This window comes from Rhincodon typus, chromosome 37 (genome assembly GCF_021869965.1).
Source record: "Rhincodon typus isolate 14 chromosome 37, sRhiTyp1.1, whole genome shotgun sequence".
Lineage (NCBI taxonomy): Eukaryota > Metazoa > Chordata > Chondrichthyes > Orectolobiformes > Rhincodontidae > Rhincodon > Rhincodon typus.
The window spans coordinates 4637417-4655725 of NC_063368.1; the positions used below are offsets into that span (position 1 = coordinate 4637417).

Consider the following 18309-nt stretch of genomic DNA (forward strand, 5'->3'; position numbering starts at 1 on the left):
TAGGAGGTGGACGTGAGGAACAATTGGGTGGGAAGGGGCGATTTGAGTTTGAGCGAGCGAACAGGAGGATGTCAGTGGAAAGGGGCCATGATGTTGTTATCGAATAGGCTGAGACGAAATGGAACTAGGGAACATGTGATACCAAATGTTAGTTAAGGGATCATAGGGTGAGCGCTTGACCAGAGTTATACGTAAATATCAGGAGGAAATAATTGGTGGTACTGACGTTTGTGGTGTGTGATCTAGAAATAATACTTTGACTGGAAAAGTATATGCCTGCACTCAGCCTACCCAGCTCATTAGCCTCAAGTGTTTAACTATTTAAATTTACTGCTGTAAATTTGTCAGGAAATTCCTGCTGCTCTTGGCTTCGCTTTCGGATACATATTAGTTTACTTTCTACTTTTACAACGGACAGTGATAAAAGGTTTGACATCTCGGTTCTGAAATGCAAGTAAGTGGACAAATATCCCACCACTTGGTGCTTGTGCATCTATTCTGCACCTGTAAGACAGAGAGCAATAAATTCTGGGATTACCCAGTCAAAGGAGATTCAATCTCACCTTTTAAAAACTCAGAACAGCCTGCCTGTGTTTGCTGTGGCTCTGACATTAATAGACACCGTTTTTTAACGCCTTGTCTTTGTTTGTTTAGGGGTGTATATTTAGCTGCCATTTTTTTCTACAAGGAAAACATCCTGGTCACAAATGAGGATCAAATCCCTATCGTCGAGATCGACAGCTCCTGTTCTGGCTCTGACATGCAGGAATTCCTCTGGTTTTCGAAGGTACGAAGCTGCTTTCTGATGTACTATACATGGTCAGCAGCCCCTGTCAATGTATCAGTGCTGGAGCATTGTTATCAAATTATTCATTCAAAGGATTTGTGAGTCACTGGCAAAGTCAAAATTTGTTGCCCAGACATTGAGAGCAATTAAGAGTCTGGAGTCACGTATAGGCCAAACAAAGTAAAGAAGACAGATTTTCTTCACAAAAGGACATTAGTGAACCAAATGATTTGTCATGACAATTGATGATGGTTTTGAGGTTATCATTTCTGAGACTAGCTTTCAGTTCTATATTTCCTTTACATCATTTGAATTTGTGAATTAAATTTAGGGATGGGACTTGAACTCATGTCCCCTGAGTATTACTAGTCCAGTGATACTGAATAGAGTACAGAGCTTGTGGACAGCCTAGTTCAGCCTCAGGCAATAGCTTTGATCAAGAATGGTGCCAATAACTGGGGAACGGAGTTGTAGCAGAGTCTGAAGACTACAATTGTATTTTCCCAATATTTAATTGGAGGATTTGTTGTGACTTCTCTCCAGCTTTCCTGTATGTGGAAGGACATCCAGTGGTTGCAGCAGGGAATGAACTCAGCACTCTCCTCCTCCTCGTCAGTGCTCCAAACCAGGCAGAAGATGTTGTTAGCAGTGTCCCAACTCCAGGTATGAAGTTGTTTATGATCTCAGCACTAGGATCTCATTTCATTAAATTTTCTGACTATTTTATCTACACGAATTGCTGAAAAGAGAAGAATATTGCTGAACCTTTTCATCTTGCACTCATCGGGACAATTGCAGAAATACCAAATTTCAAATATCACCGCAATTTATACTACAGGAAAATCAACTCCAATTAGCCAAGGCATTGCCGTAGGAGAAAGTAACAAGGAACTATAACCTCCCAAATCTTGCGGTAATTCAAATATTTTGAACAACAATTCAAGAAACTTTTCCTCGTCTTATTTTTAAAATATTGGTCCTTTATCTTTCATCCTAGCTTCCCCAGCTAGACATCTACTTACTGTCTATCTCATCAAGACCCTTCAGAATCTTGTATTTTCCGATCAGATCACTTCTCAGTCTTCTGAATCCCAGAGAATGTAGACACAATTTACTCAACTCTCATCGTAGGACAACCATCTCACCCAGGAACCAATTGAGAGAATTATCTATGCTACCTCTTAAATATGGAGAGCAAGACATGACACAATATTCTAGGCATGATCTCACCAAATCCCTGTAAATTGCAGCAAATGTCCAAATTCTTGTATTCCAAACCACTTGCAATAAAGGACAATATAGTATTCATCTTCCTGAATATTTGCATGCTAACTTTCTATGTTCCATTTATGAGTACACCCAAGTTTCTGTAAACGTCAACATTTATAAGATTTGCATCTTCTTAAAATATCTGTATTTATGTTCTTAAGACCAAACTGAATAATTTCACACATCCCTACAGTGAACCCCATTTGCCAATTACTTATCCTCTGCCTGTCTGTTTGCAACCCTTTTATGTCCTTGTCACAGTTTACAATTCTACATAACTTTGTAACAACAGCAAACTTGGATGCAATCCCCTTCGATCTCTTCATCTAAGTCATCAATCTAGATTGTAATTAGCAAGGCCGCAGACTGATCATTGTGCCAATCCACCTGCTATGACCTTTCAATTTTAAAATGCCTTTTATCCTAACTTTCTGCCTTTAGTCAATTAACCAATCCTCATCAATGCTAATATTATCTCCATCTCCATGAGTTCTTATCTTAACCTGTCCATAGCTCTTTGCAGCCAGTTTGTGTTGTCTTTAAGAAGCTTGGTGAAAAAATCTAGGCATACAATATAAGCGGAGGTGTAACAGAAATCAAGGAGATGAAGCAAATGGGTTTTCATTGGATCCACAAATTAGTGCTGGATTCACTGTTGTTTTCAGTGTGAATGAAAGATTTGGATATTAAGAACACAGTCTCAAAATTTAATATGAAAATAGGTTTAAGAAATGAAAGGGCTGTAATGGAGTTGAGGAAGACACTGACAGATTAGTGCAATGGGCTCATTGGTATCAGATACAAGTTAATTTGGAGGAGTATGAAGTAATACATTTTCAGAGGAGGAAGAAATGTGTAGATGTAATGGGAAGACCTACTAGGTGTTGATAATTTAAGAATCTTAATTCATTGGCCTGGATTTCTCTGTCAACAACAGAATGGTTGCACTCACTGGTGACCTCAAAGATCTGGCAATTGACTCAGTGTAGATTTCGCTTTTCCTTTGATTTTAGTATCTGTTCAAGGGCATCTCCCGTGTCCAGAAACAGTGATGCCATCAAGTTGGCTAAGCAATTAATAGCGTTGATGGATTCTCACAGACAACAAGCCAGGAAGTACAATTACATTGTCATGAATGAAATAAACATTGAAGAATATAAGGCTGCTTTCAGTTAAAAGGATTGGGAATTAATTTTCTTTTTACTTGGGGAAAAGCCCCCATAGCTTGGAAAGCATTTGTTTCAGTTTACAGAAATCCTGCTAGAAGTTGGATAAATGGAATAGTTTCTGTAAGAGAAAGAAGTCAGCTCCTAAAGGTTTGAAAATGGGTTACCTTGGTGTAAGGGTTTTGGTGCGAAAGTTTCAGACCAGAAGTGTTTGATTAGAACCTCGAAGGAGTTATTTGAAGTTGAGAAAGTCTAAGGTCAGTTGTGTGAATACTTAAATAAGAGGCTATCAGACTCACAAGACCAGGAATTGGGTTAAGTCAGTTTTTTCAGATGTGGTAGAGAAGAGAATTCTCTCTATTGTTTGAGTACTGTAAAGGAATGTTGTTGGGGTAGATGGAATATTGTAATTTTACTGTGCTTCAAAATCTTTTAAATTGTGTTATACGTTAATTGTTTAGTTTATTCTATATTATCTTTTCTTTCGCGTAATAAAATTCTGTTTTACTATTAAAACCAAATCTGAGCACAGCAGCTTATTTTAGCGAAAGACCACGTCATTAATTTTTTAAAAACATGATCTATCAAGGCAAATTTCAGTCTGGGTACTGACTTGTCCAGTAATTATATCAGCTAGGTCTTAACAAAAGATTTACAATTCTGAAGAATCCCAGCAGAGCAGACGAAGGAACAAGCATAATTAAGAAAGATTTCTACAAATATTTTGGAGAGTTTTGATAAATGTGAACAAAGGAATAAATTATTGCTTCTGGTTGGAGAGTCAATGAATATTTAAGATAATCACTGAATTACACACAAAGGGTTGGAGTTCTTTGCCGCAGGCAATGGTGAAGTTAGAGACTATTGCAACTCTTGAAGGAAAATTGAATAAATGTTTGAGGCACAGGCAGATAAGCCGATGTGGAGAGAATGGGACAATGACATTGGTTTTCTTAAAAGAAAAAAAAAGCTGCAGATGCTAGAAATCTGAAATAAACCTGAAAATGCTGGAGAGTCTCAACAGGTCTGGCAGCATTTTTGGAAAGGTGAAAAACAGTTAATATTTCGAGTTCAGTACAACCCTTCTGCAGAACTTTAAGGGCTGAAAATGATGTTTTATTTGTTGACAGAGGGGGTAAGGAGTGAGGGGAACAAATGGTGAGGGTGCCCAGCACTAATGGTGGTAAAAGAGGGGTACAGCTGTAAAATAGGCATAAATAAAGGTGTGAAAAGGAGTAAATAAGTCTCCTATGCTAATAGCAAAGTCAACAACACACAGCAGAGAATGGGGGAATGCGGTCAGATTGGAGGCCAGACGTCATGATCTGAAGTTGGTGAACTCAATGTGAAACTTAAAGGCTGTAAAGTACCTAAGCCAAAAATGAGGTGTTGTTCCTCTTGTATTGAGCTTTGTTGGAATACTGTCGCAGGTTCAGGTCAGAAAAGTTAGAATGAGAGCTAGGTGATGTATTGAAATGGCAAGCAACTGGAAGGTCAGGGTAATTATTAAGGACAGAATGGAGGTGTTCCACTGAGCAGTGACCCAGTCTGCATCTGGTCTTGTAAATGCAAAGAAGACCACATTGTGAATAGTGAATGCAGTAAACTGGAGTGAAAGAAGTACAAGTAACATGCTGCTTCACCTGGAAGATGTTTGGGACATTGAACAGGGAGGAGGTGAAAGGGCAAGTGTTACACCTTCTGTGGTTGCATGGGAACGTCCCTTAGGTGGCTGGAAAATGGGGGGCATTAGGAATGATGGTGGAATGGTCCAAGGTGGCACGGAAAGAACGCTCCCTCCGAAATGGAATTGGTTTTACATCAGTGTAACAAGCAGACAGAACACAACTCAAAATTGGATTAAAAATCCCTATCTATGCTGGCATTGCCTATGATTCAGCTTCAGATTGAATGCACAGCCTGCAATCTACACATCACAAGTGTTCAGATGATTGCTGACACTGTTCAGAATGCTAACTTGTAGTGCCACAAGGTGTCACCTAATGGTACTGCAGCTATTCTGTCACACAGCAATCTCCTAAACCCATAAATCAATTTTCCTTTAACTATCACTACATTCCTTTAACAATCACTACATTCCACAACCTATAGGTAGATAATTACCCCTGAGGGATATTAGGTGACTCTCTGTTAAGGAAAGTGAAAGACAATTGGTTATACAGTTTCTGATGAAGTGTCTAGGCCCGAAACGTCAGCCTTCCTGCTCCTCAGATGCTGCTTCGCCTGCTGTGTTCATCCAGCTCTACACCTTGTTATCTCAGATTCTCCAGCATCTGCAGTTCCTACTATCTCTGGTTATACAGTTTGAAGGGCATTGCTCACATCAGGCATTTACAACCCCTAGTGGCCTCCTTTGATCCTCCTAATGATCCACTGTGCTTCCAATTTTAGTACTTGCCTCAGTCCTATGGTGCAGTGGGTGGCACACTGCCTGTGAACCAGAAGCTCCAGGTTCAAGACCCACTTCAGAACTTGTTGGCCACAGAAGCGTATTTATAACAGCCAAACAGGTTGAGTATCAGCTGGCAATTCCTTCCAGTATACACCAATGCAGGTGATAAGAGAGGGAGCAACCTGTGGTCAGCCAGGAGGTAGAAAGGAATTGGAGGTAAAAGTGCATGTTGCCATAGCAGCCCAGACTCTCCCAGGGAGCTGTAACACTCTAGATCACCGCAAACTTGATCAGTCTTCAAGGATGGGATATGGGTTTGTGGTTTGATTCTAAGTTATGGAGTTCTTGTTCTCAGCCATTGTCTATGAGCCAGGGAATTCATCTCACAGTTCTGACCAGCAGGGACTGAAGTTTTGGTTGCCAAATCTGCTGATAACACAAAGATTTTAAAGGAAATAAAGTTGTTAAGAACACATGAGGTTACTTCAGAGGGATTTAGGTAGTCAGTGGACAATATGATAAATGAGTTTAATGTGGCAGGATGTGAAATTGTCCATTTTGGCATGAAGAATTTGCAAAAGCATGTTATTTAAATGGTGGAAGATAACTGAGCTCCGAAATGCAGGGAGGGTCTAGACACTGTTACTGTATTAATTACAAAACCATAATATGTAGGAAAGCAAATATTTGGAAAAGCTCATAGATGTTATTACTTATTGTGAGAGGGATTGAATACAAAAGTAGGGAGGTTATGTTTCGTAATATTGGGTTGGTGAGATCGCATCTTGGAGTACCGTGTATAGTATTTGTCACTTTATTTAAGAAAGGATGTAAATGCATTGGAAACTGTTCAGAGAAGGTTTATCTGTCTAATACCTGGAATGGGTGAGTTGCCTTAATAAGGAAAGGTTGGACAGCTCAGTTTGTATCCGCTAGAGTTTAGGAGAGTACAAGGTGTTGAACCTGAGGGTGGATGTGGAAAGGATGTGACCACTTGTGGGAGAATCTAGAAATATGGTTCACTGTTTCAATATAAGAGATCGCTCATTTAAGTCAGAGAAGAGGAGGGTATTCTTCTCATAGAAGGTCATGCATTCTGAAAAGGTAGTGGTAGTGGAAATATTTTAAGGCGTAGGTCAATAGATCCTTGAAATGCAAGGTGATAAAAGGTTAATAGGAATAGATGGGATAATGGAGTAATCAGATTAGCCATGATTTTATTGTACAACAGAGCAGGTTTGAGAGGCTGAGATAACAAGGTGTAGAGCTGGATGAACACAGCAGGCCAAGCAGCATCAGAGGAGCAGGAAGGCTGACGTTTCGGGCCTAGGCCCTTCTTCAGAAAGGCTGAGTGGTCTACTCCTAATTCCTATGTTCATGTTGGAGGGGAGTTTAAGTTGTACAATTCCTGTTCTCCAGAGTGCGTTGGGAACACAAGACCTGGGCCAGGTACACTTTGAACCAATCAAGGACAAACTTGGGAATGTTTTGATCCTAACCATCAAGGAGCTGCGGCCATCCCAGGTGCTGGAGAATGTCCGATGGATTGCGCTTTCAAAGCTTCATAACTATCGGAAATCTGTCTCTGCTTTCGAGAGCTTCACTGCCCTGGACATGCTCTTCATGACTTTGAAGGTAAGATCTTCTCTTTTAAAAGGATGTTAAGATGAGTAAATCTTGCCCACAGTTTTGTTACATCCCTCATTGCTTTTGCTTCATAATCCTTATTATCTTCTCACTTAACCCCTCATTCCCCAGACCTATTTCAGCATCCCTGAACCCTACAGGCAATTTGGTATGTCCAATCCACCTAGCCTGCACATCTTTGGACTGTGGGAGAAAACCAGAGCACCTGGAGGAAACCCATGCAGGCATGGGGAGAACGTGCAAACTCCACACAGGCAGTTGCCCAAGGGTGGAATCAAACCCGGGTCCCTGGTGCTGTGAGGCAGCAGTGCTAACCACTGAGCCACTGTGCTGCCCCAAATGTTTCACATTTCACTAAGTGATTTAAAATTCCTCCAACTGCTGTGGTGGGATTTGAACCTGAGTCCTCAGAGCATTAATCTGGATTGCTGGATCACAAGTCCAGTGACATTACCAGTACACTGTTGTCGCTCCTCTCGTTGCCTTCTAACCCACCCATGGCTCACTGAACCCAACACGCCTAAGGCTCCTTCTGCGCTAGCCCTGAAACTGGGTCTCCTTCTTTGTCTCTCTACTGTACTTTCCTTTCCCTTTAACCATCTTCTGACTGTGTCCTGGCTATGAGATGTACATTCTGCCCCCTTGCGCTCTTTCTCATTAAACTACTGAGCACCCAATGTCTTATCCTGGGTCTCATGATAATCCATTGTCTTGTCATACAAAGCATGCCCCTTTCCTTTTCAAAACCATCACTATTGCTCCACCTTTAAATCCGGTTTGTTGGAATGCATAGGATGAGAGGATCTCTTGTTTATTTGTTAACAAGAAAAGAAACCTCTTTGACCCTTTTATTTTTCTTCTTCAGGATAAACTCGATTATCACCTGAGAGTCAACCAGGCCTTACCTCCAGGCCTCTACCTCGGTTATCTAAAGCTCTGCAGCTCTGTGGATCAGATTAAAGTGCTCGTCCCTTACAGGGTGCCCAATGTGCTCTGTCACACCAAGATACGGGACAACAAGAACGTATCCAGGTAATAGAAAATAATCAGGATTTTCCTCTTTATATTCTCAAGCTCTTCAAACTCGCCCTCTCTTTTCCTAATTCCACTTTGTTTTCTCTAGACTTTATCCCACAATGAGTCTGATCCTCATGCTCCCAGCTCAATTACCTCTCTCACCCAATGGCCCCCATCCCTCTCCTTGTAAGCTCGTGTCTATTGTCCAAATGGTGTTTCCCACCCAAGATTCCAGCCTAAGGTTACCAACTGATCTGGAGACTCCAGGAACTGAAGAAAATCTGGACAGCACTCCCTGCAGCCAGAATCCATTAATGGGCTAATAGAGAGTGATACTTGTTTGGGATTGGTCTGAATGGATGGACATGTTAAGTAACCAATTTTGGGAGCACCTGGGGACAGAGTGGTTAGCAGACAGGAGGGTCATGTTATATTACCTCCAGGAATACAACCAGCCGCAGCAAAAATCGCCTCAGTGACTTGGGCACCTTCCGGCTGATGGATTTCTGCTTCCAGACGGGAAGAGCTCCTAGTGTTCGTGATATGTGAAACTAGAGGCTTTTTGGTCTGTTATGTAAGACCTGTGAGATTTGAAAATCTGCTTTAAGACTGCTTTAAGTTAAATTACAAGGATAAGGCAAAGGACCATAGTTTCAACCCAGTAAAAGGAAGGGCTGACATGAGAAAGATCTTCATTCAAAATGAACTAACATGTGGAAAAGAGTCACAGATGTAGTGATGGAGGAAAATTCCCTGGAATAATTTAAGGGACAATGGATCTTACACTTGGGGATATTTTTGTCACTTTAGACAAATGAGCCAAGATGGACCTAATGACTTTCCCCAGTCTTTATCTTGTTCTGTTGTTTGGATTGTCAATGATATCTGTTCATATTGTGAGGTGACAGTGATATCGTGGCTAGTCATCCATTTGCCTCGGCTAATGTTCAAGGAAATACTAGTTCAAATCCCACTGTGGTAGCGGGTACAATTTAAGTTCAATTAGCATCCTGAAATTCAAAGGTGATCTCAGTAATGGTAACCATGACAGCTATTACCAATTATTGTATAAGTTCCTCTGGTTCACTAATGTTCTTTAGGGAAGGAAATTTGCTGTCCTTACTTAGTCTGGCCTACATGTGATTCCAGACCCCCAATCAATGTCATTGACTCTTCACTACCCTCTAAAATAGATGAACAAGCCATTCAGTTCAAGGGTGGTTAGGATTGGGCCACAAATGTTGGCCTTGCTAGCTATGTCCATATCCACATAAAGAAGAAAGATCCCCACTGATCTTTTTGTAAATGTTATCTGTTAACTCACAGGTTGAACTTTGACAGACACTCCTCTTAACATTGTTTAATGCTGTCATAAAGTAATGTATCTGTGTCTGCCCTCAGTCAAGCCCACAGACTGTCACTCCCTGCTGATCTTCTCCTTCCCACTGTTGTTACAGACGTGCCATCTCTGTACACTGTGTGAGCTGCTGCTAATGGTGAAGATACTGCCACCTTTTCAAAGCAGAAAACTACAGGGCCTGCTTGTTTTAATGTGTTAGAGGATAACCACCGCCTGGTCTAACTGGAAGACTGTTGTGTAATTAACAAGATGTAGTTTATTGCATATCAGCAATTAGTTACAGATTACATTGATACTATGGACACTTGTTACAGAGATCTTGACGAAAACCAGATATTAGGTTTTAACCTGTGAGATCCTAAGTTGTGCTGCCCAAAATTTCATATGACATCATCATAGTGAGTGTTGCCTATGGCATTCCTCATTATTCACCCTCTCAGACCTATATATAACACCAGTCACCAGCCAAAGTAACTCCAGACAACCAAATTCACAAACAGATTGCCCTTTTGGGGAGCCCTCTGATCTCTCTGCATCTCTCTCCAAAGCAATTCAAATCAGACCGGCAGTCCAGTATATGACAGAAGCATCACAAGTACTGTGCTTGGAGAGGCATAAATAAAGCAGGCTCATAAACAGCAATAGGCTGTGTGTATCGACCATTTAAACAACAATTTCAATCAAGTCCAAAAAGTGCTATTCAAGAATGCTGCCATGCCTCATCCGTTGCTTCAGCTCTATTAGTTCGACCAGCCTGGCTTCACAGTGCCAGACAATGAACAGTCGATCTCAGTCCAGGATGCGGTGACAAACCTTATCTCATTTTGTTGGTTGCAGGGAGGAGTGGGAATGGTTGCGAAATGTGTCATCCTTGACTGATTCCATTGCCACAGAGGGGAACACAGGGAGCTCACTGTGTTCTTTCCTAGACGGGCTACGTACGGCTGTGAAAAGCCTCCTCCAACAACTGGACATGGCTCTTGGTCAGGTAACCTCCATCGTGTACAATTTTCACATTGAAGCAACAACTTGCATCTGTGCAGCCAACCTATTAGCAGTAAGCACTGGATGGAGAATCTAGTTCAAGGCTTGTTCTTTTTTGATTGGAAATACATAGTAGGTCTGTTCCCACCTCTAAAAGAAGAGAAACAACCTTAATGTTTCCTTAAGATAAAGAAGTGGCACAAAGTATTGAACTTCACCCAAATTGATTCAAACTATTTTTACAGAGCAGGGTTTAAAGGTTTATAAATCTAAGTGGACAGATGAAATTATGCGAAAGATAGCCGGGATCTAAATGATTGATCAGTAAAGACTTGGCGGCAGAATGGCCTCCTGTTCCTTTCAAGTGTTGATTAACATGTTCTGAATTTACAGAATATTCTATTTTCCAGTTTTTACCATCTAAAATGTTTTCTTTTTATTTCTCTTTCTTATGGCTCTTTAACAGTTGACCTGAGAGATTATTCTAAGCCAACCTGACAGTTATGGTACACACAGGTACCAGGTTGGCCATCTGATCCAGTGTGGTCATCAGGTGTGGGCAACGGAATTGTTGCATTGGTACAGAAGGGAGAATCCATCTCTGAAATTAAGCACTGCTGATTAACGAGAACCTCTGCTTTTCTTAAATAGTCTTTAGATGAGGACATCTTTAACAAGTTATCGCCCACCTCGATTTGCCCTTGCGGTACTAATGAGGTGCCTTTCTAAATGGCTTAAATCCATATGGTGTAGATACACCCCCAGTGCTGTTAGGGAAGGAGTTCCAGGAGTTTGACTTAGTTACATTGAAGGAACAGTGATATATTTCCAAGTCAGGATGGTATATTCCTTGGAGGGGAACTGCAACTGGTGATGTCGCAGTGCATCCTCTGTCCATGCATATCCAGGTGGTAGACGTCACGAGTTTGGAAGTCGCTACTGAGGAAGTCTTGATTCGTGCTGCAGTATACCTTTTAGATGATATATACTGCTACTCCTGAGCATCAATGGTGGAGCGAGGGAATATTTAATGTAGTGGATGGGGCACTGATCCAGCGGGCTGTTTTATCCTGGATGGTGTTGAGCTTCTTCAGTGTTGTTGGAGCTGCACTTGCCCAGGCATGTGGGAAATATTCCACTATATTCCTCACATATGCCCGGTAAATGACAACAGTCTTTTGGGGAGGGTCAAGAGGTGAATTACTCACAGCAGAATTCCCAGCTTCTGGCCTGCTCTTGTAGCCAAAATTTTGTTTTGCAGGTCCAAATGAGCTTCTGGTCAACTCCAGTCAATCATGCCTATTTGACAGAGGAGGACAAAGGGATAGATTAGGAAGGGGGAAATAGAGTACAAGAGTAAGCTTTCAGGAAACATACAAACTGGTTTCAAAAGCTTCTGCAGGTATGTGAAGAGAAAAAGGTTAGTGATGACAAATGTAGGTCCCTTCCAGTCAGAGACAGGGGAAGTTATAATGGGAAACAAAGAGATGACAGACCAATTAAATACATTTTAGGATCCATCTTCACAAAGGAGGACACAAATCAGTATTTGTAGATGAATAGTATTAGGAAATTGATGGGATTAAAGGTCAATAAATCCTCAGGGCCCAATAATCCACATTCCAGAATACTTAAGAACGTGACCATAGAAATAGTGGATACATTGGTGGTCATTTTTAAAGATTCCATAGACTCTGGAACAGTTTGAAGGGATTAAAGTTTGGCTATTGTAAGTCCACTGCTGAAAAAAGGAGGAACAAAGAGAAAACAGGGAATTATAGACTGGTTAGCCTTACGTCAGTAGTGGGAAAAATGTTACAGTCCATTCTAAAAGATTCAAAAGCAGAGTATTTGGAAAACAGTGACAGGATTATTGGACAGAGTCCGCATGGATTTATGAAAGGGAAATCATGCCTGTCAAATTTACTGGAATTTTGAGGATGTAACTAGTAGAGTAAATAAGGAAGAGCTAGTGGATGTGAGCTGCTTGGATTTTCAGAAGGCTTTGGTAAGGTCCTACATAAGAGCTTAGCATTTAAATTAAAGTGCATGGAATTGGGGGTAATGTACTGACTTGGATAGAGAACTGTTTGGCAGATGGGAAATATAGAGCAGAAATAAACAGGCCTTTTCCCAAGTGGCAGGGCAGTGACTAGTGGGGTACCACAACAATCAGTTGGACCTAAATTATTCACAACATGTATTTAGTTTGCTAAATCATTAATATAGTATCTCCAAGTTGTTAGACAATGCAAAGCTGGATCGGAGGGTGAACTGTGAGGAGAATTCAGAGATGCTTCAGTGTGATTTGGATAAGTTGAGTGAATGGACAAATGCATGGCAGATGAAGTATAATGTGGATAAGTGAGAGGTTATCCACTATGGTAGTAAAATCTGGACGGCAGATTATTATCTGAATGGTGATAGATTACAATTGGTGGAGGTGCAACAAGACTTGGATGTCCTTCTACTTTCATATGCCAGAATGTATGTATGTAGGTGCAGCAGATAAATGATATATCACCCTTCATCGTAAGAGGTTTTGAGTACAGGACCTTAGTGAGAAAACACCTGAAATATTGTGCGCAGTTTTGGTTTCCATATCTGAGGAAGGATGCTCTGCCTCTGGAGTGAGTGCAACAAAGGTTTACCACACTGATTCCTAGGATGACAGGACTGACACATGAGGAGAAGTTGAATTGGTTAGGGTTATATTCACTGAAGTTTAGAAGAATGAAGAGGGGATCTCATAGGCACCTATCAAATTCTAAAAGGGTTACATAGGGTAAACGTAGAAAAGATGTTCCTGATGACCAGGGAGTCACAATTTGAGGATATGGTGTAGGCTATTTAGGACAGAGATGAGAAGAAATTTCTTCACCCAGAGAGTGGCGAGACTGTGAAATTCCCTACCACAGAAAGTTGTTGAGGCCAAAACATTGAATGATTTTAAGAAGGAGTTAGATATAGTTCGTAGGGTTAAAGGGATCAAAGGTAGATCAGAGGTAGAAAGCAGGAACAGGTTTGGATGATCAGCCATGATCATATTGAATGGCAGAGCGGGCTTAAAGGGCTGAATGGTCTACTCCTCCTGTTTTCTATTTGCGTTACTGAGTCACTTTCATTCAACTCATTTTATTTGGGTACGGAGACGTCAGTACCAAATTGTAGCCTGAAAATTTTCTCTGTTTTTAGGCTGCGGATTTTCGTCTATACACACAGGAAGTGTTGGAATTTGGACGTGAAGTCTCCTTCCTCCTGTTGCTGCCTCCCTCGGATGATGTGTGTTCAGCCCCAGGACAGGATGGACATCCCTCAGGGTTTCTGACCCTGCCACTTCAAATCTTTGAGCTTGGTGGGTAAGGCCATTGGGAACAGATCTACATCCATGTGAAGTATAGGAACAGGAAGAGACCATTCAGCCTCTTAAGCCTGTTCCACATTCTGTTAGAATCTGCTTATCTTCAATGTATGTCCCTTGGTTTCATAATCTTTGTTACCCCCTTGTCTAACATAAAGCTGAGAACAGTTAATGTAGCACTGGGATCAACACACGATCTTCCTCACCTGTAGGTTCCACTTCTCACTTTTTCTCAGAACCAGGAAGATTTTAGATGAGATAGTAGGAACTGCAGATGCTGGAGAATCTGAGCTAACAAGGTGTAGAGCTGGATGAACACAGCAGGCCAAGCAGCATCAGAGGAGCAGGAAGGCTGACGTTTCAGGCCTAGACCCTTCTTCAGAAATGGAGCTGACGTTTCGGGCCTAGACCCTTCTTCAGAAATTCTGCCATGCCATTTCTGAAGAAGGGTCTAGGCCTGAAACGTCAGCCTTCCTGCTCGTCTGATGCTGCTTGGCCTGCTGTGTTCATCCAGATTTTAGATGAGGTCATTTTTAACAGTTTCGTGACAGTTCCTGGTGTGTACTGGCCTTTTACAAAACAAATCCCCTAATTTGCACATTCCATCCAGAAATTCTGCCTATGTCTTGTTATGGACCAGACAAAACCCCCTCAAAATATATTAAGAAGATAGTCTAGACCCTAACTTTTTCTTATTTTAAAGGTAAGTGGCATTGCACTCTGGATGTAATTCAATTGGTCAAACTACTCGACTTCAAGCAAAACATATTTTATTTTTACACTACAATTAAAATATAGACAAAACAAAAAGACAAGATTTGGTGTCAAAATAATATCTCTATTTTTATTAACTGCTCCGATATAGTAACATCCCATAAACACACCCTTGACAAAGGCAAAGTCAGTAAAACAGATCTGTCTCACATGCAATTCTAGCAGCAGGAAGAGAACTCCAGCTTCTGGCTGTAACAGAGCTTCCACATCCAGCTTCAAGACCCCAGCAACTGCTACTGAAGGCTAAAACTAGAAAACCTGGTTCTGTGGGAGCTTGGCCCCACCAAATCAGGCTGCTGCTATTGTTGCAACTTGAAAAAAAAACCCAAGGCCTCACAAGTTGTTTTTATTTTTGGTTTTGAGCAGACTGTTTTACACCTCTGACTCAGCCTTCACAAAAAAAACTAGGACAAAATACACCTCTTAAAGCCACAGTATTGTCACAGCCTAAAAATAGTTAATTGTCATTCTGACCCAGTAGGGAATGCTGTCCTAAGATGGGGAGTGAGACACATTTGTTAGTTGGAGATGTGGCATTTTAAACTACAAATAAGCATGGTATATTATAAACGTCATTTTTATGCAAAATTAATTGACCAACTGTGAAGCACTTTGGGGACATTCTAAGGTCATGAAAAGTCCTATATAAATGTAAGCCTTTCTAATCTCTGATCAGGGGGTGCTTGAAATTGAGGAAAAATACATTCAAATTAGTACCACTGACCCCATTTTCTAAAAAAAATTGAAGGAAGACTCCAAAAGTAGTAATAGATTTGTTGTTCTCCTTACTTAGATCCTAGCAAGTATGGAGCTAGGGCCACAATCTCAGGGTAAGGGGCCAGCCATTTTGGGATGAGAAGACTTTTTCACATAGGGTTGTAAAATTTGGAATTCTATATTCCAAATTGTGTATGTTCAGTCAATGAATATATTCAAGAGAACGGTTAATGTTTGGGAACTCAGGAAAATAAGGGATGGTTTGAGAAAGTGGTGTCACTGTAGAGGATCAGCCATGATCCACTAGGAGGATACCCAGCCACAAGGATTAAATTACAAGGAAAGGTTGCATAAACTAGTTTGTAATCCCTAGCATATAGAAGGTTAAACAAAAGGTGATCCAGCTGAAGTGCTTAAGATAATCAGAGTTGAAAAATAACAATTTGCAGGATTAAGTCATTCGGCCACTTGAGTACATTCTATTTTTCAATTAAATCATTGTTCATCTGTCAATTCCATTTACTCACCTTTGCACATATCTGGCTGAATGCTTTCCTATGCTGTATCATTTTATGATGTTATACAGTAGAACCATCAGCACTGGTGAGAGTTTGCAGAACAAAAGGACACAGATATTTCTAATCAATCTTTTGTTCATTTTTTGTTCATCTATAAAAATCCATCCTATTAACCTCTAACAACTGGTTATTACAGTGCACTTCTCAACCTATGAGCAGGAGCTCTTTTCAAAGTACTGCCAGACTTCAATTTTATTGGAACTTGACTCGTTGCTGTCACAACAAGCTTTGAGGGAAGCTATAGATGACACAGAATTAATTGAAGCAAAAGAGAAACACGGACAAGTTACAGACCTTATTCAGGTAAATGGTACCTTAAACTGCACGTTCCATCTCTTGAAACAGTAATGTCATTATAGGTATCAAACAGTCCTTAGATTGATGAGACCTGCTCGTCTCCCTATCATTCCTTCCTTATTCACTGAATCTTCCCTTTATCCATCCCTCCTTTCCTCCCTCTTTCTCTTTGCTCTTGTTCCCTTCTTCCATCTTTCCCTCTCCCTCCCTCTTCCTTCATTCATTCCATCTCTTTGTCTCTTCCAACCTCTCTATGGCAGCCCCTCTCTCCCACTTTCTCATTCTCCTTCCCCCCTTTTCTCCCAGCCTCTCCTGCACCTGCCTCCCTCTTTCATTCTTCCCTCCTTCTCTGCCTCAACTTTTCTCTTTATCCATCCTCCATCTTCCTCAACGCCTCTCTCTCTTTTTCTATCCCTTTCTTCTTCATTCTTTCTCTCCCTTTTTTCATCATTCCTTCCCTGTTTGAAGCTATATTTGCTAACAAAATAATTTTTCAATATTAGCAATTAGATGACATTTGGAGGGAGGTCCGTTGGATTACAGATGTACTACAATATGCTCGGTACAGACAACCTCCCACTGGCACACCTCTCTGCTGGATCCTGGAGATTTCGAGTATCATGGAGGTAAATGAGAAACCAGAATCGGTCACAGACCATGTGAATTCCACTGCCTCTTCTCCAGTTGATGACAGGAAGAGGGAACGTCCAGGTGAGCTTCCATTGAATAAAGCAGATAGGGACTGGTGGGGCCCAGGTCCATTTTTATTGATTTGTGGGATGTGGGCATTGTTGGCAAGTCTGGCCTACCCTTGATTTATTGAGCGGCCTGCTGGCTAGGTCTCTTCAGATGATCAACCACATTGCTGTGGGTCTAATGTCATCTGTAGGCTAGATCAGGGTAAGTGTTGTAATTGTGGTAACACAGCAGCCAATTTGTGTCCATCAAGCTCTCTCAAAACAGCAATGTGATAATTATCAAATAATCTGCAAGTTTTACACAGAGAGTGGTGAGTGCGTGGAATGCACTGCCAGCAGTGGTAGTGGATTCAGATACATTTAAGCGACTCTTGGATAGGCACATGGATGATAGTAAAATGAAGGGTAAGCAGGTTAGTTTGATCTTAGAATAGGTTGGCACAACATCGTGGGCTGAAGGGCCTGTACTGTGCTGTACTGTTCTATTTTCTATGTTTTAAGGTTGTTAAATGTTAAATATTGATCAGTCAGCTTGTTTCATTCAAGGAACCTATAGAGATAAAACTTGATTGAATTTTTTTCCCCCAATTAACTTCAAGTGACCAACAACTCAGTGGTTTGATGGATAGAACTGTCCCAACTGAACAAGCCATAACTGTCATTAGGGGCTGTGTGTGAATGGTGTCAGCCTTGTCTGCACTTCTCAGTTGTAAGGTGTAATTTCAAATCCCACTCCGGAAACTGGAGCCATCGATGCAGGATTAATTTGACTCTAATGGAGTTTCTGTCATTCCGGTAAGATGGAAACCCACGGTTCTCAATATCTGTCCTCTCAGGTGGTCTGAACCATCCCCTGACACCTTGAGAAGAACAAGAGCATTCTTCTGGCTGTCTGACCAGCATTTCTCCAGGGTTAGAATGTGAAACTCAATAACACAGAACATAGAGTTGAGGCTCAAAAGGGAACTAGATGATTACATAAGAGAAAAGGTATGCTGAGTGGCTAAAATATGTGGCTGGAATCAGACAAGACTTGTGAAGAGTGTAATGGCTGGCACAGACAAATTATGCCAGATGGTCTTTCTCTTTGCTGTGTATTATATATAACCGATAGCAACAAAAGAATACTGGTCATTTAGCTCAATTCTGGGAATTCAGTGTGTGTAAATTGGCGACTAAGTTTGCTACATCATACAGTGATAAGTCCCCAAACTGTACTTCATTGGTGGTGGTACTTTGGA

At 41.1% G+C, this 18309-nt stretch overlaps 1 protein-coding gene across 1 annotated transcript in view; it reads left to right on the plus strand.

Moving 5' to 3' along the window:
- Window positions 1-18309, plus strand: part of LOC109916712 (ankyrin repeat and fibronectin type-III domain-containing protein 1-like) — a 91646-nt gene that overhangs the window by 70873 nt on the left and 2464 nt on the right. Inside the window, exons 10-17 of the mRNA XM_020516449.2 lie at window positions 655-787; window positions 1331-1450; window positions 7055-7270; window positions 8148-8314; window positions 10497-10647; window positions 13839-13998; window positions 16210-16376; window positions 16874-17081. Of these exons, the coding sequence (XP_020372038.1) occupies window positions 655-787; window positions 1331-1450; window positions 7055-7270; window positions 8148-8314; window positions 10497-10647; window positions 13839-13998; window positions 16210-16376; window positions 16874-17081 (1322 nt within the window). The remainder of the gene's footprint in view (window positions 1-654; window positions 788-1330; window positions 1451-7054; window positions 7271-8147; window positions 8315-10496; window positions 10648-13838; window positions 13999-16209; window positions 16377-16873; window positions 17082-18309) is intronic.